The 23,879-nt window shown below is 38.1% G+C and overlaps 1 protein-coding gene across 5 annotated transcripts in view; it reads left to right on the plus strand.

Moving 5' to 3' along the window:
* klhl4 (kelch-like family member 4) overlaps positions 1-23,879 on the plus strand; it is a 164,970-nt gene that overhangs the window by 70,341 nt on the left and 70,750 nt on the right. For all 5 annotated transcript variants that reach the window (XM_061900329.1, XM_061900325.1, XM_061900326.1 and 2 more), the window contains exons 2-3: positions 12,777-12,944; positions 20,965-21,101. In XM_061900329.1, the coding sequence (XP_061756313.1) occupies positions 12,802-12,944; positions 20,965-21,101 (280 nt within the window). In that variant the 5' untranslated portion in view covers positions 12,777-12,801. The remainder of the gene's footprint in view (positions 1-12,776; positions 12,945-20,964; positions 21,102-23,879) is intronic.

The following is a 23,879-nucleotide window of genomic DNA, read 5'->3' on the forward strand; positions in this document are numbered from 1 at the left end:
TTTTGAGGAAATAACATTAGAGGAATTGTTACAACGTGTAAATGGAATAAAACAAACAACATGTTTACTTGACCCTCTTCCTGGGAAACTGATCAAGGAGCTCTTTGTATTATTAGGTCCATCAGTGCTAAATATTATAAACCTATCACTTTCCTCGGGCACTGTTCCCCTAGCATTCAAAAAAGCGGTTATTCATCCTCTTCTTAAAAGACCTAACCTCGATCCTGACCTCATGGTAAACTACCGACCGGTGTCTCACCTTCCCTTTATTTCAAAAATCCTCGAAAAAGTTGTTGCGGAGCAGTTAAATGAACACTTAGTGTCTAACAATCTATGTGAAACCTTTCAATCCGGTTCCAGGGCAAATCACTCCACGGAGACAGCCCTCGCAAAAATGACTAATGATCTATTGCTAACGATGGATTCTGATGCGTCATCTATGTTGCTGCTCCTCGATCTTAGCGCTGCTTTCGATACTGTCGATCATAATATTTTATTAGAACGTATCAAAACACGAATTGGTATGTCCGACTTAGCCCTGTCTTGGTTTAACTCGTATCTTACTGATAGGATGCAGTGTGTCTCCCATAACAATGTGACCTCGGACTACGTTAAGGTAACGTGTGGAGTTCCCCAGGGTTCGGTCCTTGGCCCTGCACTCTTCAGCATCTACATGCTGCCGCTAGGTGACATCATACGCAAATACGGTGTTAGCTTTCACTGTTATGCTGATGACACCCAACTGTACATGCCCCTAAAGCTGACCAACATGCCGGATTGTAGTCAGCTGGAGGCGTGTCTTAATGAAATTAAACAATGGATGTCCGCTAACTTTTTGCAACTCAACGCCAAAAAAACGGAAGTGCTGATTATCGGTCCTGCTAGACACCGAACTCTATTTAATAATACAACTCTAACATTTGACAACCAAACAATTAAACAAGGCGACACGGTAAAGAATCTGGGTATTATCTTCGACCCAACTCTCTCCTTTGAGGCACACATTAAAAGCGTTACTAAAACGGCCTTCTTTCATCCCCGCAATATCGCTAAAATTCGCTCCATTCTGTCCACTAAAGACGCTGAGATCATTATCCATGCGTTTGTTACGTCTCGTCTCGATTACTGTAACGTATTATTTTCGGGTCTCCCCATGTCTAGCATTAAAAGATTACAGTTGGTACAAAATGCGGCTGCTAGACTTTTGACAAGAACAAGAAAGTTTGATCACATTACGCCTGTACTGGCTCACCTGCACTGGCTTCCTGTGCACTTAAGATGTGACTTTAAGGTTTTACAACTTACGTATAAAATACTACACGGTCTAGCTCCATCCTATCTTGCCGATTGCATTGTACCATATGTCCCGGCAAGAAATCTGCTTTCAAAGGACTCCGGCTTATTAGTGATTCCCAAAGCCCAAAAAAAGTCTGCGGGCTGTAGAGCTTTTTCATTTCGGGCTCCAGTACTCTGGAATGCCCTCCCGGTAACAGTTCGAGATGCCACCTCAGTAGAAGCATTTAAGTCTCACCTTAAAACTCATTTGTATACTCTAGCTTTTAAATAGACTCCCTTTTTAGACCAGTTGATCTGCCGTTTCTTTTCTTTTTCTTCTATGTCCCACTCTCCTTTGTGGAGGGAGTCCGGTCCGATCCGGTGGCCATGTACTGCTCGCCTGTGTATCGGCTGGGGACATCTCTGCGCTGCTGATCCGCCTCCGCTTGGGATGGTTTCCTGCTGGCTCCGCTGTGAATGGGACTCTCGCTGCTGTGTTGGATCCGCTTTGGACTGGACTCTCGCGACTGTGTTGGATCCATTATGGATTGACCTTTCACAGTATCATGTTAGACCCGCTCGACATCCATTGCTTTCCTCCTCTCCAAGGTTCTCATAGTCATCATTGTCACCGACGTCCCACTGGGTCATTATTGTCACCGATGTCCCACTGGGTGTGAGTTTTCCTTGCCCTTATGTGGGCCTACCGAGGATGTCGTAGTGGTTTGTGCAGCCCTTTGAGACACTAGTGATTTAGGGCTATATAAGTAAACATTGATTGATGGATTGATACAGTTGGTACAAAATGCGGCTGCTAGACTTTTGACAAGAACAAGAAAGTTTTATCACATTACTCCTGTACTGGCTCACCTGCACTAGCTTCCTGTGCACTTAAGATGTGACTTTAAGGTTTTACTACTTACGTATAAAATACTACACGGTCTAGCTCCATCCTATCTTGCCGATTGTATTGTACCATATGTCCCGGCAAGAAATCTGCTTTCAAAGGACTCCGGCTTATTAGTGATTCCCAAAGCCCAAAAAAAGTCTGCGGGCTACAGAGCTTTTTCATTTCGGGCTCCAGTACTCTGGAATGCCCTCCCGGTAACAGTTCGAGATGCCACCTCAGTAGAAGCATTTAAGTCTCATCTTAAAACTCATTTGTATACTCTAGCCTTTAAATAGACTCCCTTTTTAGACAAGTTGAGCTGCTGTTTCTTTTCTTTTTCTCCTATGTCCCACTCTCCCTTGTGGAGGGGGTCCGGTCCGATCCGGTGGCCATGTACTGCTTGCCTGTGTATCGGCTGGAGACATCTCTGCGCTGCTGATCCGCCTCCGCTTGGGATGTTTTCCTGCTGGCTCCGCTGTGAATGGGACTCTCGCTGCTGTGTTGGATCCGCTTTGGACTGGACTCTCGCGACTGTGTTGGATCCATTATGGATTGAACTTTCAGTATCATGTTAGACCCGCTCGACATCCATTGCTTTCCTCCTCTCCAAGGTTCTCATAGTCATCATTGTCACCGACGTCCCACTGGGTGTGAGTTTTCCTTGCCCTTATGTGGGCCTACCGAGGATGTCGTAGTGGTTTGTGCAGCCCTTTGAGACACTAGTGATTGACTGATTGACATATATATATATATATATATATATATATATATATATATATATATATATATATATATATATATATATATATATATACATATATATATATATATATATGTATGTATGGCTGTCTGTGTGCATATATTTGTGTGTGTATACACACATATATATATATATATATACATATATATATATATATGTGTGTGTGTATATATATATATATATATATATATATATATGTATATATATATATATATATAAATGATAGATGGGTTGTACTTGTATAGCGCTTTTCTACCTTCAAGGTACTCAAAGCGCTTTGACACTACTTCCACATTTACCCATTCACACACACATTCACAGACTGACGGAGGGAGATGCTATGCAAGGCGCTACCCAGCACCCATCAGGAGCAAGGGTGAAGTGTCTTGCTCAGGACACAACAGACGTGACGAGGTTGGTACTAGGTGGGAATTGAACCAGGGACCCTCGGGTTGCGCACGGCCACTCTCCTGTATATATATATATATATATATATATATATATATATATATATGTATATATATATATATATATATATATATATATATATACATATATATATATATATATATATATATATACTGTATGTGCATATATGTATACTGTATGTGTGTACATATATATATATAACGTATATATATATATATACTTTATGTGTATATATATATATATATATATATATATATACAGTATATATATATGTACTGTACATATATATATATATATATATATATATATATATATATATATATATGTGTGTGTGTATATATATGTATGTATGTGTGTGTGTGTATATATATATGTATGCGCGTATATATATATATATATATATATATATATACATATATATATATATATATATATATATATATATATTCAAATTGTGAGTGCACCACAGATCTAGTGACCGAATGTTTGTGTGCGGTCAGTTCAGCTAATTGTTGTTTGTTTTTTATAAATAAAAAGAGAGTTGATCCATCACCTCTTTGCCCTGTTTGCCCTTTTTACTTGTTTTGGAAAGTCTTGACAAGCCGAATCTTCTTGTTCTATTGGCACATAATTTGGCTTCTTTCAAGTAAAATACCCCTCATTTTTGTATTTTTTTTTTCTTGTTTATGAACACTGACTTTTTGCAGTGTGAATACTTCTGGAAACACTGTAGAAAGCAACATTTAACAATATGCAGTGGGGCAGAAAAGTGTTTAGTCAGCCACCGATTGTGCAAGTTCTCCCATTTAAAATGATGACAGAGGTCTGTAATTTTAATCATAGGTACACATCAACTGTGAGAGACAGAATGTGGAAAAAAAATCCAGGAATTCACATTGTAGGAATTTTAAATAATTTATTTGTAAAATATGGTGGAAAATAAGTATTTGGTCAACCATTCAAAGCTCTCACTGATGGAAGGAGGTTTTGGCTCAAAATCTCACGATACATGGCCCCATTCATTCTTTCCTTAACACGGATCAATCGTACAGTCCCCTTAGCAGAAAAACAGCCCCAAAGCATGATGTTTCCACCCCCATGCTTCACAGTAGGCATGGTGTTCTTGGGATGCAACTCAGTATTCTTCATCCTCCAAACACGACGAGTTGAGTTCATACCAAAAAGTTCTATTTTGGTTTCATCTGACCACATGACATTCTCCCAATCCTCTGCTGTATCATCCATGTATCCTTTTTGGTATAAACTCAACTGTATGTATGTATGTATGTATGTATACATATATGTGTGTATGTATACATATATATATATATATATACATATATATATATATATATATATATATATATATATGTATATATATATATTTATATGTATAGTATTTTTTGCTGAAAGAGCCTGGCGACTGTGTTTTTAAATAATTCCATAAATCACATCTGTATTTATTGTCCACACACTTATCCGTGGCCCGCTGGTTCTCGCTCACGTACTAGAGTGGAAACGAGCGCCTCCGGATCGCTCGGCACGGAGTCACAACTTCCCCCTAATAGCCTCCATGTAATATTCATGGCGAGCTGTGTCAGGGATTATTTCCTTTGAATTAGCTCAATTTGCCAGGCGCAAAAAAAAAACAAAAAAAAAAACGACAGATGCTGATTGGAACAGAAAATGAGGGAATGTGTCCGGCATGTAATTTCACCTTCTAAGCGTCACCTCCAGCTTCCGCACGAGATGACCTATGACCTTCTTAACCAGGACGACTTTTAGACCCTCTTACCAAACGACCTTCTCGACGACGACGGCGGCGCCACGTTGTGTGGCCGGCTCTGCCGCCTGTGCCACGCGCGGGGATGCTCCCGGCGTGATGGCGCCTCCGACAAATACCTGAATTACTGCCGCTGACACGGAAGAGGGGGCGGTATTTCTTTTCCAAGGCGGCGCGGTGGGGTGGTGGAATTGAGATATCATTCAAACTAACGGCCGCCGACTCCGACCTCTGTTAGTGTTTATGTGCGAGGGGTCAGGGTTTCCATTCGATTCAGGTTAACGAGGGAAGGCCATATATCGTCTGCCAACCATGGAGGACAGGACAAACACTCTTCGGCGGCGGCAAACGGCGTATTAGCTCCGACGCCTCGGGTTCTTTGGACGCATCCTCGCTCATCCATGCGGACTGGACACTGACCGGGAGTCGGTTCTGTTAATTGCTTTGTTGGGTCTGCTCCGGACATTTGGGAACATCTCTGAGCTGCTGACCAGTCTCCGCTCGGGATGGTCTCCTGTTGACCCCAATATGGACTGGACTCTCACTATAATGCTAGATCCACTATAGACTTTCACACTATTATGTTAGATCCACTATGGACTGGACTCTCACTATAATGCTAGATCCACTGTGGACTTTCACACTATTATGTTAGCTCCACTATGGACTGGACTCTCACTACTATGTTAGATCCACTATGAACTGGACTCTCTCACTATTATGTTAGATCCACTATGGACTGGACTTTCACAATATTATATATAAACCACTATGGACCGGACTCTCACACTATTATGTTATATCCACTATGGACTGGACTCTCACTATCATGTTAGATCCAATATGGCCTGGACTTTCACAATATTATATTTAAACCACTTTGGACTTCCCTCTCACACTATTATGTTAGATCCACTATGGACTGGACTCTCACTATTATGTTAGATCCACTGTGGCCTGGATTTCACAATAATATTAGATCCACTATGGACTGGACTTTCAAACTATTATGTTGGATCCACTATGGACTGGACTCTCACAATATTATGTTAGATCCACTATGGACTGGACTCTCACTATTATGTTAGATCCACTATGGACTGGACTCTCACTACTATGTTTGAGCCACTATGGACGGGACTCTCACACTATTATGTAAGATCCACTATGGACTGGACTATCACTACTATGTTGGATCAACTATGGACTGGACTCTCACTATTATGTTAGATCCACTATGGACTGGACTCTCACTACTATGTTAGATCCACTATGGACTGGACTATTACTACTATGTTAGATCAACTATGGACTGGACTCTCACATTATTATGTAAGATCCACTATGGACTGGACTCTCATTATTATGTTAGATCCACTATGGACTGGACTCTCACATTATTATGTTAGATCCACTATGGACTGGACTCCCACTACTATGTTGGATGCACTATTGACTGGACTCTCACTACTATGTTAGATCCACTATGGACTGGACTCTCACTACTATGTTAGATCCACTAAAGACTGGACTCTCACTACTCTGTTAGATCCACTATGTACAGACTCTCACTGCTATGTTAGATCCACTATGGACTGGACTCTCACTAATATGTCAGATCCACTATGGACTGGACTCTCACTATTATGTTGAAGCTGTAATAGCACCAAAAGGTGGACCGACGTCTCTTTGAAGTTTATGGGTTAGGAATGGGATGGCACTTCAAGTTCATATGTAAGTCCAAGGCAGGTGGCCAAATACTTGTCTGGACCAGGTCTACAAGTGGGAAGCTGCGTGTGGAAGTAGGCCAGTCGGTGTGTGACGAGGGCGAGGCAGATGTGCGGATGTCACAGAGACACGGTTGCACATCCATTCACTCCGGCAGCCTGGTGGCCCGAATACGTCTCACATCATAAATGCCTGACACGTAATTTGTCACAATCCCTCAGGCGGAATCTGCCAGTGACTTGTATCAGATAGGAAAAGTACAATAGCTGTGTGGCGTGCATTGTTGTCCTCTGGTGATTTATACAGTTTTGTCAATATCTTGAGTTAAATTGACATTGATCCAAATAAAATGTTGCAATAAAAGCAACAATATAGAGTCATGTGACCTCACAAGTCACACTGTTAGTGTAAAAGCATGCACCGGACGCTGCATAATGTCCTCGGCTGCTTTAATGTCAAATTAGCCAGTTATCGGACATTTAGCAGATGTTGACTGCGGAGCGTCTTCAGCGAGGGAGTGTCTTTTGTACACGCCAAAAAGGAATTTGAAGCAATCAGTCACAAGCCAAAACCCACTCTATTTTTTAGTAGTGACTGCCTGCGGAATATCAAATACAGTTTCTGACAGCTTGGGAAGTTGTGCGCATTTTGCTGGCATCAGTCGGAATTCACCACGGTTGCATTAAAGTTGATTGCATGAAACTGTCAGGGACGGAAAATAAGAAAAATACATTTGCTTTTTGGTATTATTTAAAAATATGTGCATTTTATTTAAACTTGTGTAAAATTTGTGTATTATATTTGGCTTTATTTTAAAATAATAACAATAAAAATGAGTAAGAAATATATATATATATATATATATATATATATATATATATATATATATATATATATATATATCTCAATATATAAATATATATATTTAGTTTATAATTATTTATATATATATATATATATATATATATATATATATATATATATATATATATATATATATATATATATTTTTTTTTTTTTTTTTGTTTAAAAAAATTAAATAAATACAAAATATTTTTTTTATCAAATTCAAAGAACACATTTTGTAAGTATGTATTTTTTAATTCCATTTTAATCCAATTTTTACTATTTTTTATTAATATTAAATGTGTTTTTTTGTATTCAAAAATACATGCATTTTACTGTCAGGGACGTAAAATATGAAATATATATTTTTTTTGTTTTTTTATTTAAAAATATGTGCATTTTATTTAAACTTGTATTACATTTTTGTATTTGGCTTTATTTTAAAATAATAACAATAAAAATGTGGAAGAAAAATCAATCATTTATATATATATATATATATATATATCTATCCATCTATATATATATATATATATATATATATATATATATATATATATATATATATATATATATATATATATATATATATATGTGTATGTATATATATATATATATATATATATATGTCAATATATAAATATATATATATAGTTTATAATTATACATGTATATATTTTGTTTTAAAAAAATAATAAATACAAAATATTTTTTTTTATCAAATTCAAAGAACACATTTTGTAAATGTGTATTTTTTGATTCCATTTTGTATTATTTTTACAATTTTTTATTATTATTGAATGTGTTTTTTTGTATTTAAAAATATATGCATTTTATTAAAACCTGTATTAAATTGTTGTATTTGGGTTCAGTTTAAAATAAGAATAAACATGAGGAAGACATATATAATTAATTATATATATATATATATATATATATATATATATATATATATATATATATATATATATATATATACATATATATATATTTTTTTGACCTAAATAAAAATTAAAATACAAAAATAAAACATTTAATCAAATTTAAAGAACACATTTTGTAAATTTGTATTTTTTAATTCCATTTTTATATTTTTTTTTAATTATTATCAAATGTGTTATTTTTATATTATTTAAAAATAAATGCATTTTATTAAAACTTGTATTAAATTGTTGTATTCTATTTGGCTTTATTTTAAAATGATAACAATAAAAATGAGGAAGAAATATATAATTTATATATATCTATATATATATATATATATATATATATATATATATATATATATATATATATATATATATATATATACACATTTGGAATTAAATACAAAATAAAAATTGTAATCAAATTTAAAGAAGACATTTTGTAAATGTGTAATATTTTAATTCCATTTTTATTATATATATATTTTTTTAAATAATTATCAAATGTGTTTTTTTGTATTTTTTAAAAATATATGCATTTTATTAAAGTTTGTATTAAACCCGTGACGCACATCGTCTGCTACTTCCGGTACAGGCAAGGGTTTTTTATTAGCGACCAAAAGTTGCGAACTTTATGGTGGATGTTCTCTATTAAATCCTTTCAGCAAAAATATGGCAATATGATCAAGTATGACACATAGAATGGACCTGCTATCCCCGTTTAATTAAGAACATCTCATTTCAGTAGGCCTTTAAGAGTTGGACAATATCGAAATATCGGCAAAAAATCCCTTATCGGACATTTCTACTCTTGTTGATGCAGTATTGTCGGGTTCCTATTTGCTCAAGTCAGAAAGCGTGATTATTTCCATACGGAGTTTGACGCCTGTGATTTAGAGTCGCTAATTAAACCCAACGTTATTGTTCATAGTCAACTCACACGAGCCTGCGCAGGTGAGAAATGGAATAAGACGTTCCTCTCAAGCTCTATCGGTCTTTACGAGATGATTCGGTTCTCTCCGTAGCGAGCGAGCCCTGGAAAATGTCCGAATTAACCGAAGGCATTGTCGGCCACGCCGCCAGGGAGGATTAGCGGGATGTCAGGAAAACGGCGTGTAATCTGGCGGCCCGCGGAGGGGCGGAGACGCGGCTCCCCCCTCACAATGCGACCATGAACAAGGGGTTGTCACTCGCCAAGTCTCGGTGTCGCAGGCGCGTGTGTGAGCGCAGATAAACACCGGCTCGTTCCGGAAAGGAAGGACGCGGCGCTCTCCCCGACGGACCGCGGCTCATACGCACGGAGTTTAGGCCGCAAATTTATGCGTGGAAAGCCGAAGAAGCAACGAGACGGAGGAATTAGCCTCCTCCGTCGTGTATATGTCCATCTAGCATGGCTCCGTTGGTGGAGTGGCCGTGCCAGCAACTTGAGGGTTGCAGGTTCGATTCCCGCTTCCGCCATCCTAATCACTGCCGTTGTGTCCTTGGGCAAAATACACTTTACCCACCTGCTCCCAGTGCCACCCACACTGGTTCAAATGTAACTTTGATATTGGGTTTCACTATGTAAAGCGCTTTGAGTCACTAGAGAAAAGCGCTACATAAATATAATTCACTTCACTTCATCTATTTCACCGCAATCTGTGTCGAACAAACAGACATCAAATTAAATGTCCTGATTTTAAAACAAAAATATCATGGAATTACAGTACATAGGGGCAGCAATTATTAATCAATTAATTTGATTGAAAAAAAATACAAACTTATGTACTGTATGTAATAATGGCTGTATTTCTCATAGTTGTGTGCCATGTTGTTCCAGACCACAGCAAACATAAGAAATCCATTAGAAGAAGACAGCCTGCAGTTTCCTTTAACTTGGACACACACATCTATACCTCTGGCCATTGAAAGCCGGTCATTTCCAGGAGTTATCTCACCTGCTGAGAAGCCTCCGTTTTAGTAATGGTTTCCAATGTTGCAAAAATGTGGAGAATATAAATTTAAATACAGCAATTCTTTCAACGAAACCTTTGATAGTAGGCTAATATAACTAATAGACACTTACATCATGTGCTGCCTTCATCATAACGACGCATCTTCTTCGACGACTACGTGGCCTGCTGTGTCAAACTTCGACAGAGAATTTTAAGAGGAGAGACACAATGCAGCGAGGTTCCGTCAACTTCCTTTATGATGATTTCATCATGTGCACTATGGCCCTTTAAGTGCTGCCAGTGGACACGCCCATGGGACCACACATGCTGACCAGCCAATCCTTGATGGATCACGACCCGGTTCTACCTTGGCCAGTCTTATTTGACAAGGGAACTAAGTGCCTGTAAAGTCTGTCAAATATTAACACCATTGCTTATGAATAAATGAACACATGCTATACATATTTAGAAATTGTATACAGCCAAAAATAGTTAGAATATTAACTTTTGTTTGAAAATAACACTTTTGTGCCAGTTTATACATACATAAACCTATAGCTCGGTTGGTAGAGCGGCCGTGCCAGCAACTTGAGGGTTGCAGGTTCGATTCCCGCTTCCGCCATCCTAGTCCCTGCCGTTGTGTCCTTGGACAAGACACTTTACCCACCTGCTCCCAGTGCCACCCACACTGGTTTAAATGTAACTTAGATATTGGGTTTCACTATGTAAAGCGCTTTGAGTCACTAGAAAAAAAGCGCTATATAAATATAATTCACTTCACTTTTAAAGTCATTTTGATAGTAGGCTAATTACTATATGACACTTATATACGTTTTACAAAGTATAATGAAAGCAACACATGATGTAAGTGTCTATATTAGCTATATTAGCCTTCTATCAAAATTACTTTAAAAGTCTTATAAAAGTGTTATAATGAAGGCAATACATGGTGTAAGTGTCTATATTAGCTATATTAGCCTACTATCAAAATGACTTTAAATGTCTTGTATACGTTTTAAAATGAAGGCAATACATGATGTACAGTAAATGTCTATATTAGCCTACTATCAAAATGACTTTAAATGTCTTATATAAGTGTTATAATGAAGGCAATACATGATGTAAGTGTCTAAATTAGTTATATTAGCTTACTATCAAAATGACTTTGAAAATCTTGTATAAGTGTTATAATGAAGGCAACACATGATGTAAGTGTCTACATTAGCTATATTAACCTACTATCAAAATTACTTTAAATGTCTTACATAAGTTTTATAATGAAGGCAACACACGATGTGTCTATATTAGCCTACTATCAAAATAACGTTAAAAGTCTTATATTTGTGTTTTAATGAAGGCAATACACGATGTAAGTGTCTATATTAGCTATATTAGCCTACTATCAACATTACTTTGAATGTCTTATATAAGTTTTAAAATGAAGGTAATACATGATGTAAGTGTCTATATTAGCTTACTATCAAAATGACGTTTAATGTCTTATATAAGTGTTATAATGAAGGAAACACATGATGTAAGTGTCTATATTAGCCTACTATCAAAATGACGTTTAATGTCTTATATAAGTGTTATAATGAAGGCAACACATGATGTAAGTGTCTATATTAGTTATCTTAGCCAACAATCAAAATTACTCTAAAAGTCTTATATAAGTTTTATAATGAAGGCAACACATGACATAAGTGTCTATATTAGCCATATTAGCCTACTATAAAAATGACTTTCAAAGTCGTATGTATGTCAGGATTTTCCCTGACAGTTTGGTTATGTTTTAGTTTTTCCTCTGAGTTACTCTTTATTTCCTGTCAGTGCTTTTATTTTGTTTGTTTCCTGCTTTTCTCCCCAAGCGCTGTTTCCCCTCCGCTGCGGGTGATTGGCACCTGGCCACACCTGGTGTCAATCAGCCTGGTGGCTATTTAAACCTGCCTTGTCCTCCAGTCAGGTCTGGAGTATTGTTGTTGTCGCTGTAAGCTGTATCCTGCTTCCTGAAAGCTACTTGCAGTTTGTTGTCTCCTAGCTCCTAGTTTCTTGGTTTCCTGTTAGCTGTATCCTGTTAGCTATTTCCAGTTTTCCTGTTTGCTGGCTCCGGGTTCCTGGTCTGTGTTTTTTTCCTTATTTTGGATATTTAATTATGTTTTATATTGCCAAAACAAGATCTGCAGTCCTTTCTTTGTGTCTTCTCCAGGTTGGCCATCAGCACCTTGACCAGAATGAACGCCAACTCTTCGGACGAGTTCTACCAGGCCACCAACCACGCCGAGCAAACTTTCCGGAAGATGGAGAACTACCTGCAGCACAAGCAGCTGTGTGACGTCCTCCTCTTAGCGGGCGATCACAAAATACCGGCTCACAGGTTGGCTTTGATTTTTACGTCTCGTCTTTTCATCTCCACGTGCAACCGCCAAACTTCATTAAGTCGCCAGTGTGGACGCCGCGCTGATCCGTTTGAGGAGGGTTCTAATCATCTTCAGGTGGCGGGGTTGAGCGGGGGGTGGGGGGAGGGTGAGCTAACGCCTTGTTCAGCGGTCCGCAAACAAATAAAACCCACCGCTGTGATCTAATTACACCTCTGCCCTCGCGCGTGGCCGCCTTGCATCTGAGACGTGGACACACACACCGGGGTCCCGAGCAGCGAGAAGGTGTCAATATGTGGACACCAGAATGCAAACACTTGACTTTGTGCCGCCGCGGTGTATCCACATGTATCTTTACAGTTTTAGTCCAACCCACCAAAAAAAAAAAAAAGTGTTCCAGATAAAATACCTTATTCTTCGGACTATGAGGTGCACTTAAAAGCCTTTCAGTGCACTTCAGAACCTAATACAGAAAAAAATGGTTGTGCTTACCGACATCCAAGCTATTTTATTTGGTACACAGTGTAATAATAAGTGTGATCAGATGATGGCAGTCAAACATAAGAGATATATGTAGACTGAAATATTATGGCAGTCACACATAAAAGATATGTGTAGGCTGCAATATGATGGCAGTCACACAAGAGATACGTGTAGACTGGAACATGATGGCTGTCACACATAGGAGAAACGTGTAGACTGCCCTATGATGGCAGACACACATAATAGATATGTGTAGACTGTACTATGATGGCGGTTACACATAAGAGATAGGTGTACACCGCAACATGATGGCAGTCATCAATAAGAGAAACGTTTAGACTGCGATATGATGGCAGTCACTAATAATATAAACCTGTAGCCTGCAATGTGATTTCAGTCACACATAAGAGATACGTGTGGACTACAATATGATGGGAGTCACGCATAAAAGATACGTGTAGACTGCACTATGATGGCAGTCACACATAAGAGATATGTGTAGACTGCAATATGATGGCAGTCACACATAACATATAAGTGTAGACTGCACTATGATGGCATTCACACATAAGAGATGCGTGAAGACTGCAATAGGATGGCAGTCACACATAAGAGATACGTGTAGAATGCAATATGATGGCAGTCACACATAAGAGAAACGTGTAGACTGCAATATGATGGCTGTCACACATAAGAGATACGTGTGGACTGCAATATGATGGCAGTCACGCATAAGAGATATGTGTAGACTGCAATATGATGGCAGTCACACATAACATATAAGTGTAGACTGCACCATGATGGCATTCACACATAAGAGATACGTGAAAACTGCAATATGATGGCAGTCACACATAAGAGATATGTGTAAACTGCAATATGATGGCAGTCACACATAAGAGATACGTGTAGACTGCACTATAATGGCAGTCACACATAAGAGATACATGTAGACTGCACTATGGTGGCTGTCACGCATAAGAGATACGTGTAGACTGCACTATAATGGCAGTAACACATAAGATACATGTAGACTGCACCATGATGGCAGTCACACATAAGAGATATGTGCAGACTGCAATTTGATGGCAGTCACACATAAGAGATACATGTAGACTGCACTATAATGGCAGTCACACATAAGAGATACATGTAGACTGCACCATGATGGCAGTCACACATAAGAGATATGTGCAGACTGCAATTTGATGGCAGTCACACACAAGAGATGCATGTAGACTGCATTATGATGGCAGTCACACATAAGAGATACATGTAGACTGCACTATGATGGCAGTCACACATAAGAGATATGTGTAGACTGCACTATGGTGGCAGTCACGTTTGGAACGCATAATGATGTGCGAAGGTATCACCCCAGGATGCAGTGGGACCAGACAGGCAGGATAGCAAGTAAGGGTTGATTTTAATATACAAAATGATAAAAGAACACTTGTACAAAACAGCAAAGTAAAGGCCTGCCGGAGCGCACGAGAAGCCAATGCTAAACTAGCATCGACTTTAAAGTGTCCACAGAAGCGCTTGCCGAGCGCACAGAAGCTAAGACGTAACTTAGCAAACGACAAGGACTTAGAGAAAATCAAATGTGCGTGTTGCATATAGCAAGTGACGAACCAAGAATGAACTGAGGTAGCAGGCAGGTATAAATACTAAAGCAAACAATTGCCAACAGGTGTGCGTAAGGAAACAGGTGAACAAATCAAGTAACCATGGTAACCAAAAAAGGAAGTGCACACACAAACTAAGGGATCGAAAGAGTCCAAAAATAATCAAAACACCAAAAAGGACTCAAAAACAGACTAAAGATGTGATCTGGGAACCGGATCACAACAGTGTATAGACTGCACTATGATGGCAGTCACACATAAGAGATACGTGTATACTGCAATATGATGGCAGTCACACATTATAGATATGTGTAGACTGCACTGTGATGGCAGTCACACATAAGAAAAATGTGGAGACCGTACTATGATGGCAGTCACACATAAGAGATATATGTAGACTACAATATGATGGCAGTCACGCATAAGAGATATACTGTATGTAGACTACAATATGATGGCAGTCACGCATAAGAGATATATGTAGACTACAATATGATGGCAGTCACACATAAGATATTTATGTAGACTACAATATGATGGCAGTCACACATAAGAGATATATGTAGACTACAAGATGATGGCAGTCACACATAAGAGATACGTGTAAACTGCAATATGATGGCAGTCACGCATAAGAGATATATGTAGACTACAATATGATGGCAGTCACGCATAAGAGATTTATGTAGACTACAATATGATGGGAGTCACACATAAGAGATATATGTAAACTACAATATGATGGCAGTCACACATAAGAGATGTATGTAAACTACAATATGATGGCAGTCACACATAAGAGATACGTGTAGACTGCAATATGATGGCAGTCATGCATAAGAGATATATGTAGACTACAATATGATGGCAGTCACACATAAGAGATACGTGTAGATTGCCCTATGATGGCAGTCACACATAAGAGATACATGTATAGAATAGAATAGAATAGAAAGTACTTTATTTATTCCTGGGGGAAATTCAGCACCACAGTTCGCTCACAATAAACAATAATAATAATAAATAATATATGACATATATTATATACATAATATATAAAATATGAATAATATAAATATATTCTACATTTAAGTGCAGTCAAGGAACATATGCATTATACAGTCTGATGGCTGTCAGTATGAAGGACCTTCTGTGTCGTTCCGTGTTACATTTTGGGAGTCTGAGCCTTCCACTGAACGTGCTCATTCTCTCCGCAAGGTCCGAGTGTAGTGGGTGGGAGGTGTTGTCCATAATGGCTAGGAGTTTTGCTCGACTTCTCCTCTCTGACACCACCGCCAGAGAGTCCAGCTCCACTCCCACCACATTACTGGCCCTTTCTAGCAACTTGTCCAGTCTGTTTGCGTCCCTCACTCTTAGCCCGCTGCCCCAGCAAGCCACGGCATACAAAAAAGCGCTCGCCACCACCGACTCGTAGAACATCTTCAACATCTTTGTACAGACGTTGAAGGATCCTAGCCTCCTGAGGAAGTAGAGGCCGCTCTGTCCCTTCTTGTAGAGGGCGTCAGCATGTTTTGACCCATTCAGCTTGTTGTCCATGCGTACTTCGAGGTATTTATAATCCTCAACCATGTCCACACCCCCCTCCCCTAATGTAAACAGGGGTTGCTGAAGTACTCCTCCTCCTTCCCAGGTCCACAACCAGCTCCTTGGTAGTCACACATAAGAGACACATGTAGACTGCACTATGATGGCAGTCACACATAAGAGACACATGTACAGGTGCTGTTCATATTATTAGAATATCATGAAAAAGTTGATTTATTTCAGTAATTATATTCAGAAGGTGAAACTTACATAATATATCAATTCATTACACACATAGTGATATATTTGAAATGTTTATTTATTTAAATTTTGATGATTAGTACTGACAATTACTGAAAATCCCAAATTCAGTATCTCAGAAAATTAGAATATTAGTTACGACTAGTACCAAAAAATATTTTTTAGAAATGTGGGCCAACTGAAAAGTATGAACATGGAAAGTTTCAGCATGTACGGCAATCAATACTTAGTTGCAGCTCCTTTTGCCTGAATTGCTGCAGCAATACATGGAGTCCAGCAGTCTGTTGCACTCCTCAGGTGTTATGAGAGCCCAGCTTGCTTCAATAGTGGCCTTCAGCTCTTCAGCATTGTTGGCGCTGGCATCTCGCATCTTCCGCTTCACAATACCCCATAGCTTTTCTATGGGGTTAAGGTCAGGTGAGTTTGCAGGCCAATCAAGAACAGGGATACCATGGTCCTTAAAGCAGGTACTGGTAGATTTGGCACTGTGTGCAGGTGTCAAGTCATGTTGGAAAATGAAATCTTCACCTCCATAAAATTGGTCCGCGGCAAGCAGCATAAAGTGTTGTAAAACTTCCTGGTAGACTGCTGCATTGACCCTAGACCTCAGGAAACACAGTGGACCAACACCAGCAGATGACATGGCACCCCAGACCATTACCCATTGTGGAAATTTGACACTGGACTTCAGGCAACGTGGATTCTGTGCCTCTCCTGTCTTCCTCCAGACTCTGGGACCTTGATTTCCAAAGGAGATACAACATTTATTTTCATCTGAAAACATAACTTTGGACCACTCAGCAGCAGTCCAGTCCTTTTTGTCTTGAGCCCAGGCGAGACGCTTTTGACGTTGTCTCTTATTCAAGAGTGGCTTTACACACGGGATGCGACAGCTGATGCTCATATCTTGCATACGTCGGTGCGTGGTGGTTCTTGAAGCACTGACTCCAGCTGCAGTCCACTCTTTGTGGATCTCCCCCACATTTTTGAATCGGTTTTGTTTGACAATCCTCTCCAGGGCGCGGTTATCCCTCTTGCTTGTACACTTTTTTCTACCACATCTTTTGTCTTCCCTTCGCCTCGCTATTAATGTGCTTGGACACAGAGCTCTGGGAACATCCAACCTCTTTGGTGATGACCTTTTGTGTCTTGCCCTCCTTCTTTAAAGTATCAATGGTCATCTTTTGGACAGTTGTCAAGTCAGCAGTCTTCCCCATGATTGTGTGTCATACAGAATCAAAACGAGAGACCATTTAAAGGCTTTTCCAGGTGTTTTGAGTTGGTTAGCTAATTAGAGTGTGGCACCAGGTGTCTTCAATATCTGACCTTTTTACCATATTTAATTTTCTGAGATGTTGAATTTAGGGTTTTCATTGGTTGTCAGCTATAATCATCTCCTTTTTGGCAAAAAAAAAACACTTGAAATGTATCAGTCTGTTCGGAATGAATGTATACATTCTACAAGTTTGACTTTCTAAATGGAATTAATGAAATAAATCAACTTTTTCATGATATTCTAATAATATGACCAGCACCTGTAGACTGTACTATGATGGCAGTCACTAATTAGAAATACATGTAGACTACAATATGATGGCAGACACACATAAGAGATACTTGTATACTGCAATATGACGGTAGTCACACATAACAGATATGTGTAGACTGCAATATGATGGTAGTCACACATAAGATATATGTGTAGACTGCACTATGATAGCAGTCACACATACAAGATACGTGTAGACTGCAACATGATGGTAGTCACACATTAGAGATACGTGTAGATTGCTACATGATGGCAATCACACATAAAAGATACATGTAGACTGCAATATGATGGCAATCACACATAAGAGATACGTGTAGTCTGCACTATGATGGCAGTCACACATACGAGATACGTGTAGACTGCACTATGATTGCAGTCACACATTAAAGATACGTGAAGACCGCAATATAATGGCAGTCACACATAAGAGATATGTATAGACTGCACTATAATGGCAGTCACACATAAGAAAAACGTTGACTGTACTATGATGGCAGTCACACATAAGATAAACGTATAGACTGCACTATGATGGCTGTCACACATAAGAGAAACGTGTAGACTGCACTATGATGGCAGTCAGACATAAGAGAAACGTGTAGACTGCACTATGATGGCAGTCAGATATAAGAGATACGTGTAGACCGCAATATAACGGCAGTCACACATAAAAGAAACGTGTAGACTGCACTATGATGGCAGTCACACATAAGAAAAACGTGGAGACTGTACTATGATGGCAGTTACACATAAGATAAACGTATGGACTGCATTATGATGGCAGTCACCCATAAGAGAAACGTATAGACTGCATTATGATGGCAGTCACCCATAAGAGAAACGTGTAGACTGCACTATGATGGCAGTCAGACATAAGAGATACATGTAGACTACAACATGATGGTAGTCACACATAAGAGATACGTGTAGATTGCAACAGGATGGCAGTCACACATAAGAGATACGTGTAGACTGCAATATGATGGCAGTCACACATAAGAGATATGTGTAGACTGCAATATGAGTTTGAACATCAAATATCTTGTTCTTGTAGTGCATTCAACTGAATATGGGTTGAAAAGGATTTGCAAATCATTGTATTCAGTTTATATTTACATCTAACACAATGTCCCAACTCATATGAAAACGGGCTTTGTATTCTGATATGTTCTTCACAGAAAATGAGCCAAAGTCAGCGAGTTTTAATTTGAAAAAATAATTAAGTGTATCATTTTTATTTTAAAGGCCTACTGAAATGAGATGTTCTTATTTAAACGGGGATAGCAGGTCCATTCTATGTGTCATACTTGATCATTTTGCGATATTGCCATATTTTTGCTGAAAGGATTTAGTAGAGAACATCGACGATAAATTTCGCAACTTTTGATAGAAAAGCCCTGCCTTTACCGGAAGTATGTGCGCGTGACGTCACGAGTTGCAGGGCTCCACACATATCCACGTAGTTTATAATGTGAGCCACCAGCAGTATGCGCAATTCGGACCGAGAAAGTGACAATTAGGATATTGATAGTGAAGGACTAGAAGAAAAAAAAAAAAAAAAGCGACGGCTCCGAGCGGCGGCAGTGTGATGATTTCAGATATAATAAGACACATTTACTAGGATCATTCTGGAAGATCCCTTATCTTCTTATTGTTTTAATAGTGTTTTAATGAGATTGTAAAGACATACCTCGAGGTTGGATGGCTGCGGTGAACACGCCAGTGTCTCAGAGAGAAGCCGGGGAGCCAAGCTCACAGCTGCCTTTTAAACAGCTGCTGCAGGACGACGAATAATCCAATGATGTCTCCGGTAAGATATATATATATATATATATATATATATATCACAATTTCCCCATCCAAAAACATGCTGGTTGACGTAGAGAAAACACGTTCGCTCGACCGCTCTGTGTTAAAGCTTCTCAACAAACAAAAAACACCGGCTGTGTCTCGGTGCTAAAGACAGCTGCAATACACCGCTTTCCACCAACAGCATTCTTCTTTATGGTCTCCATTATTAATTGACCAAATTGCAAAAGATTCAGCGACACAGATGTCCAAAATACTGTGTAATTATGCCATTAAAGCAGACGACTTTTAGCCGTAACTGGTGCTGAGCTGATATTTCCTGACAGTCAGTGATGTCACGTGTACACGTCATCATTCCGCGACGTTTTCAACAAGAAACTCGCCAAAAATTTAAAATTGCAATTTTATTGGCATGTGTTGCAATGTTAATATTTCATCATTGATATATAAACTATCAGACTGCGTGGTCGGTAGTAGTGGGTTTCTGTAGGCCTTTAAAATGCCCATTTGTGCCAATGCTTGTGCTGCTCTGTTTGTTTTACTGGTCTCAAACTGAGCCTCCACAAATCAGTGACGGAGCAGGAATGGGAATTTCAAACGAAGCGCACTGTCATTTATTCATTGACTTTTTACATATGCTTATTATGGCAACTTTTTCAAGAGAAATAAATATTTGTTTTTATGCAAAGCACAAGGTTACCCACTCATGAAAGTATTGCTCGCTTTGTGTTCGCGCCGCAGACTGGTCCTGAGCGCCGTCTCCGACTACTTTGCCGCCATGTTCACCAGCGACGTGAGGGAGGCCAAACAGGAAGAGATCAAGATGGAGGGCGTTGACCCGGACGCGCTTACCTCCCTGGTTCAGTTTGCCTACACTGGTGAGTGCACGCATGTGTCAGGAACAAAGGCGGTATAAAGCGGTTACAACACATTTCTGCGTAATAGTGATAAAATGTCCTATTGTTGGCGTTTATTACCCTCTGCATTCATATTTGTTACATTTTTGTTGTGTTTTGCTTGATTTTAAAAGATCGAAGATCTGGTCTAAAAGAGGGGCGATGTTCATATGTTGTTAATATTCAGTGTTTTATCGGTCATAGTTAATATTGAAAATCCCACTTTCTTTATTTTTGTGTACATGTTGGGTCTCACATTCAGAAAAAAAACAGTAAAACAAATTAGAGATGGTCTGTCATAACTTTTTTAGAAGTTTGTCGGACTTTTGGTATCAGTGTTACTGGAAAAAAGGGACCCAAACATACTGTACAGCAGATTTTTACAACTAAATGTGTGTATATAATCGTACACACATGCATATTGGCCCCCAAGACACATTTTGTCTCTGAAAGTGGCCGCCCGAGTCAAAATATTTTCCCAGCTCTGAGCTAGCCCGAAACACATGTGTCAGGAACAGATGCGGAAGCAAATTTTTACAACAAATGTCTGCATAAGTGATAATATATCATATTATTCGGTGTTTATTACCCTTTGCAATAATTTTTTGCTTGATTGTAAAAGATACACAACTATGGAGGAACTGGTCTTAAAAGTAAAAGAGGAGTGATGTTCATATGTTGTTAATATTCAGTGTTTTATCGGTCATAGGCAATATTGAAAATCTCACTTTCTTTATTTTAATGTACATTTTGGGTGTCCCATTAGGTAATTTAAAAAAAATATTTTTTACAACAAATGTCTGCATAAAAGTGATAATTCATCATATTTTAGGTAATTATTACCCTTTGCATTCATATTTTGCTGTTAGTTACATTTTTGTTGTGTTTTGCTTGATTGTAGAAGATACACAACTATCGAGGAGCTGGTCTGAGAAGTTAAAAAGAAACAATGTTCATATGTCGTTAATATTCAGTGTTTTATCGGTCGTAGTTGATATTGTTAATATTCAGTGTTTTATCTGTTATAATAAATATTTTTGTAAATCCCACTTTCTTTATTATAATTAACTGTAAAATGTCATTGTGTTTGTCTGAGGTGGTCTGTCCTAACTGTACAGCAAATTATAACAGCTAAATTTGTATACAATATTTATACACATTGGCCCTCCAGACAAATTGTTTCTCTCAATGTGGTCCCCCAAGTCAAAATATTTTCCCAGCTCTGAGCTAGTCCGAAACGCATGTGTTAGGAACAGATCTGGAAGTGATAATATAAGTGATAATATGTCATATATTTAGGTAATTATTACCCTTTGCATTCATATTTTGCTTGATCGCAAAATCGAGGTACTGGTCTGAGAAGTAAAAGAGGAGCGATGTTCATATGTTGTTAATATTCAGTGTTTTATCGGTCATAGTTAATATTGAAAATCTCACTTTCTTTATATCAATGTACATTTTTGGTGTCCGATTCTGTTAGATAACTGTAAAATTCCATTCAATTTTTTTTTTTAGATGGTCTGTCATAACTTTTTTAGAATTCTATGGGACTTTTGGTATTAGTGTTCATAAATTATTTAAAAAAAGGGACCCAAACATACAAACTGTACAGCAGATTTATACAACAAATTTCTGGATAAAAGTTACATTATATGATATTGTAGGTGTTTATTACCATTTGCATCCATATTTTGCTGTTTGTTACATTTTCGTTGTGGTTTGCTTGATTGTGAAAGATACACAACTATCGAGAGCTGGTCTGAGAAGTAACAAAGGAGTGATGTTCATATATTGTTGATATTCAGTGTTTTATTGGCCATAGTTAATATTTTTGTTAATCCCACTTTCTTTATTTTAATGTACATTTTGGGTGTTCCATTCTGTAAAAAACTGTAAAATGTCATTCCGTTTTTTTGAGGTGGTCTGTCATAACTTTTTTAGAATTTTATCGGACATTGAGACTCTTGGTATTAGTGTTCATAAATTATAAAAAAATGGGACCCAAATACATATACTGTACAGCAATTTTTTTTAGCTAAATGTGTATATATAATTTATACACACATACACATTGGCCCCCCCAGACACATTTTTTCTCTCAACATAGTTCCCGAGTCAAAATATCTTTCCAGTTCTGAGCTAGTCTGAAATGCATGTGTCAGGAACAGATGCGGAAGCACATTTTTACAACAAATGCCTGCATAAAAATGATAATATATCATATTTTTAGGTGTTTATTACCCTTCGCATTCATATTTTGCTTGATTGTAGAAGATACACAACTATCGAGGAGCTGGTCTGAGAAGTAAAAGAGGAGCGATGTTCATATGTTGTTAATATTCAGTGTTTTATCGGTCATAGTTAATATTGAAAATCCCACTTTCTTTATTTCAATATACATTTTGGGTGTCCCATTCTGTAAAATAACTGTAAAATTCCTTTAAATTTTTTTTTCTATGTGGTCTCTCATAACTTTTTTAGAATTCTATGGGACTTTTGGTATTAGTGTTAATAGATTATTAAGAAAAAGGGAGCCAAACATACAAACTGTACAGCAGATTTTAACAACATAAAAGTTACATTATATGATATTGTAGGTGTTTATTACCCTTTGCATTCATATTTTGCTGTTTGTTACATTTTTGTTGTGGTTTGCTTGATTGTGAAAGATACACAACTATCGAGGAGCTGGTCCGAGAAGTAACAAAGGAGTGATGTTCATATATTGTTGATATTCAGTGTTTTATCGGCCGTAGTTAA

Source organism: Nerophis ophidion, linkage group LG05, assembly GCF_033978795.1.
Source record: "Nerophis ophidion isolate RoL-2023_Sa linkage group LG05, RoL_Noph_v1.0, whole genome shotgun sequence".
Taxonomy (NCBI): domain Eukaryota; kingdom Metazoa; phylum Chordata; class Actinopteri; order Syngnathiformes; family Syngnathidae; genus Nerophis; species Nerophis ophidion.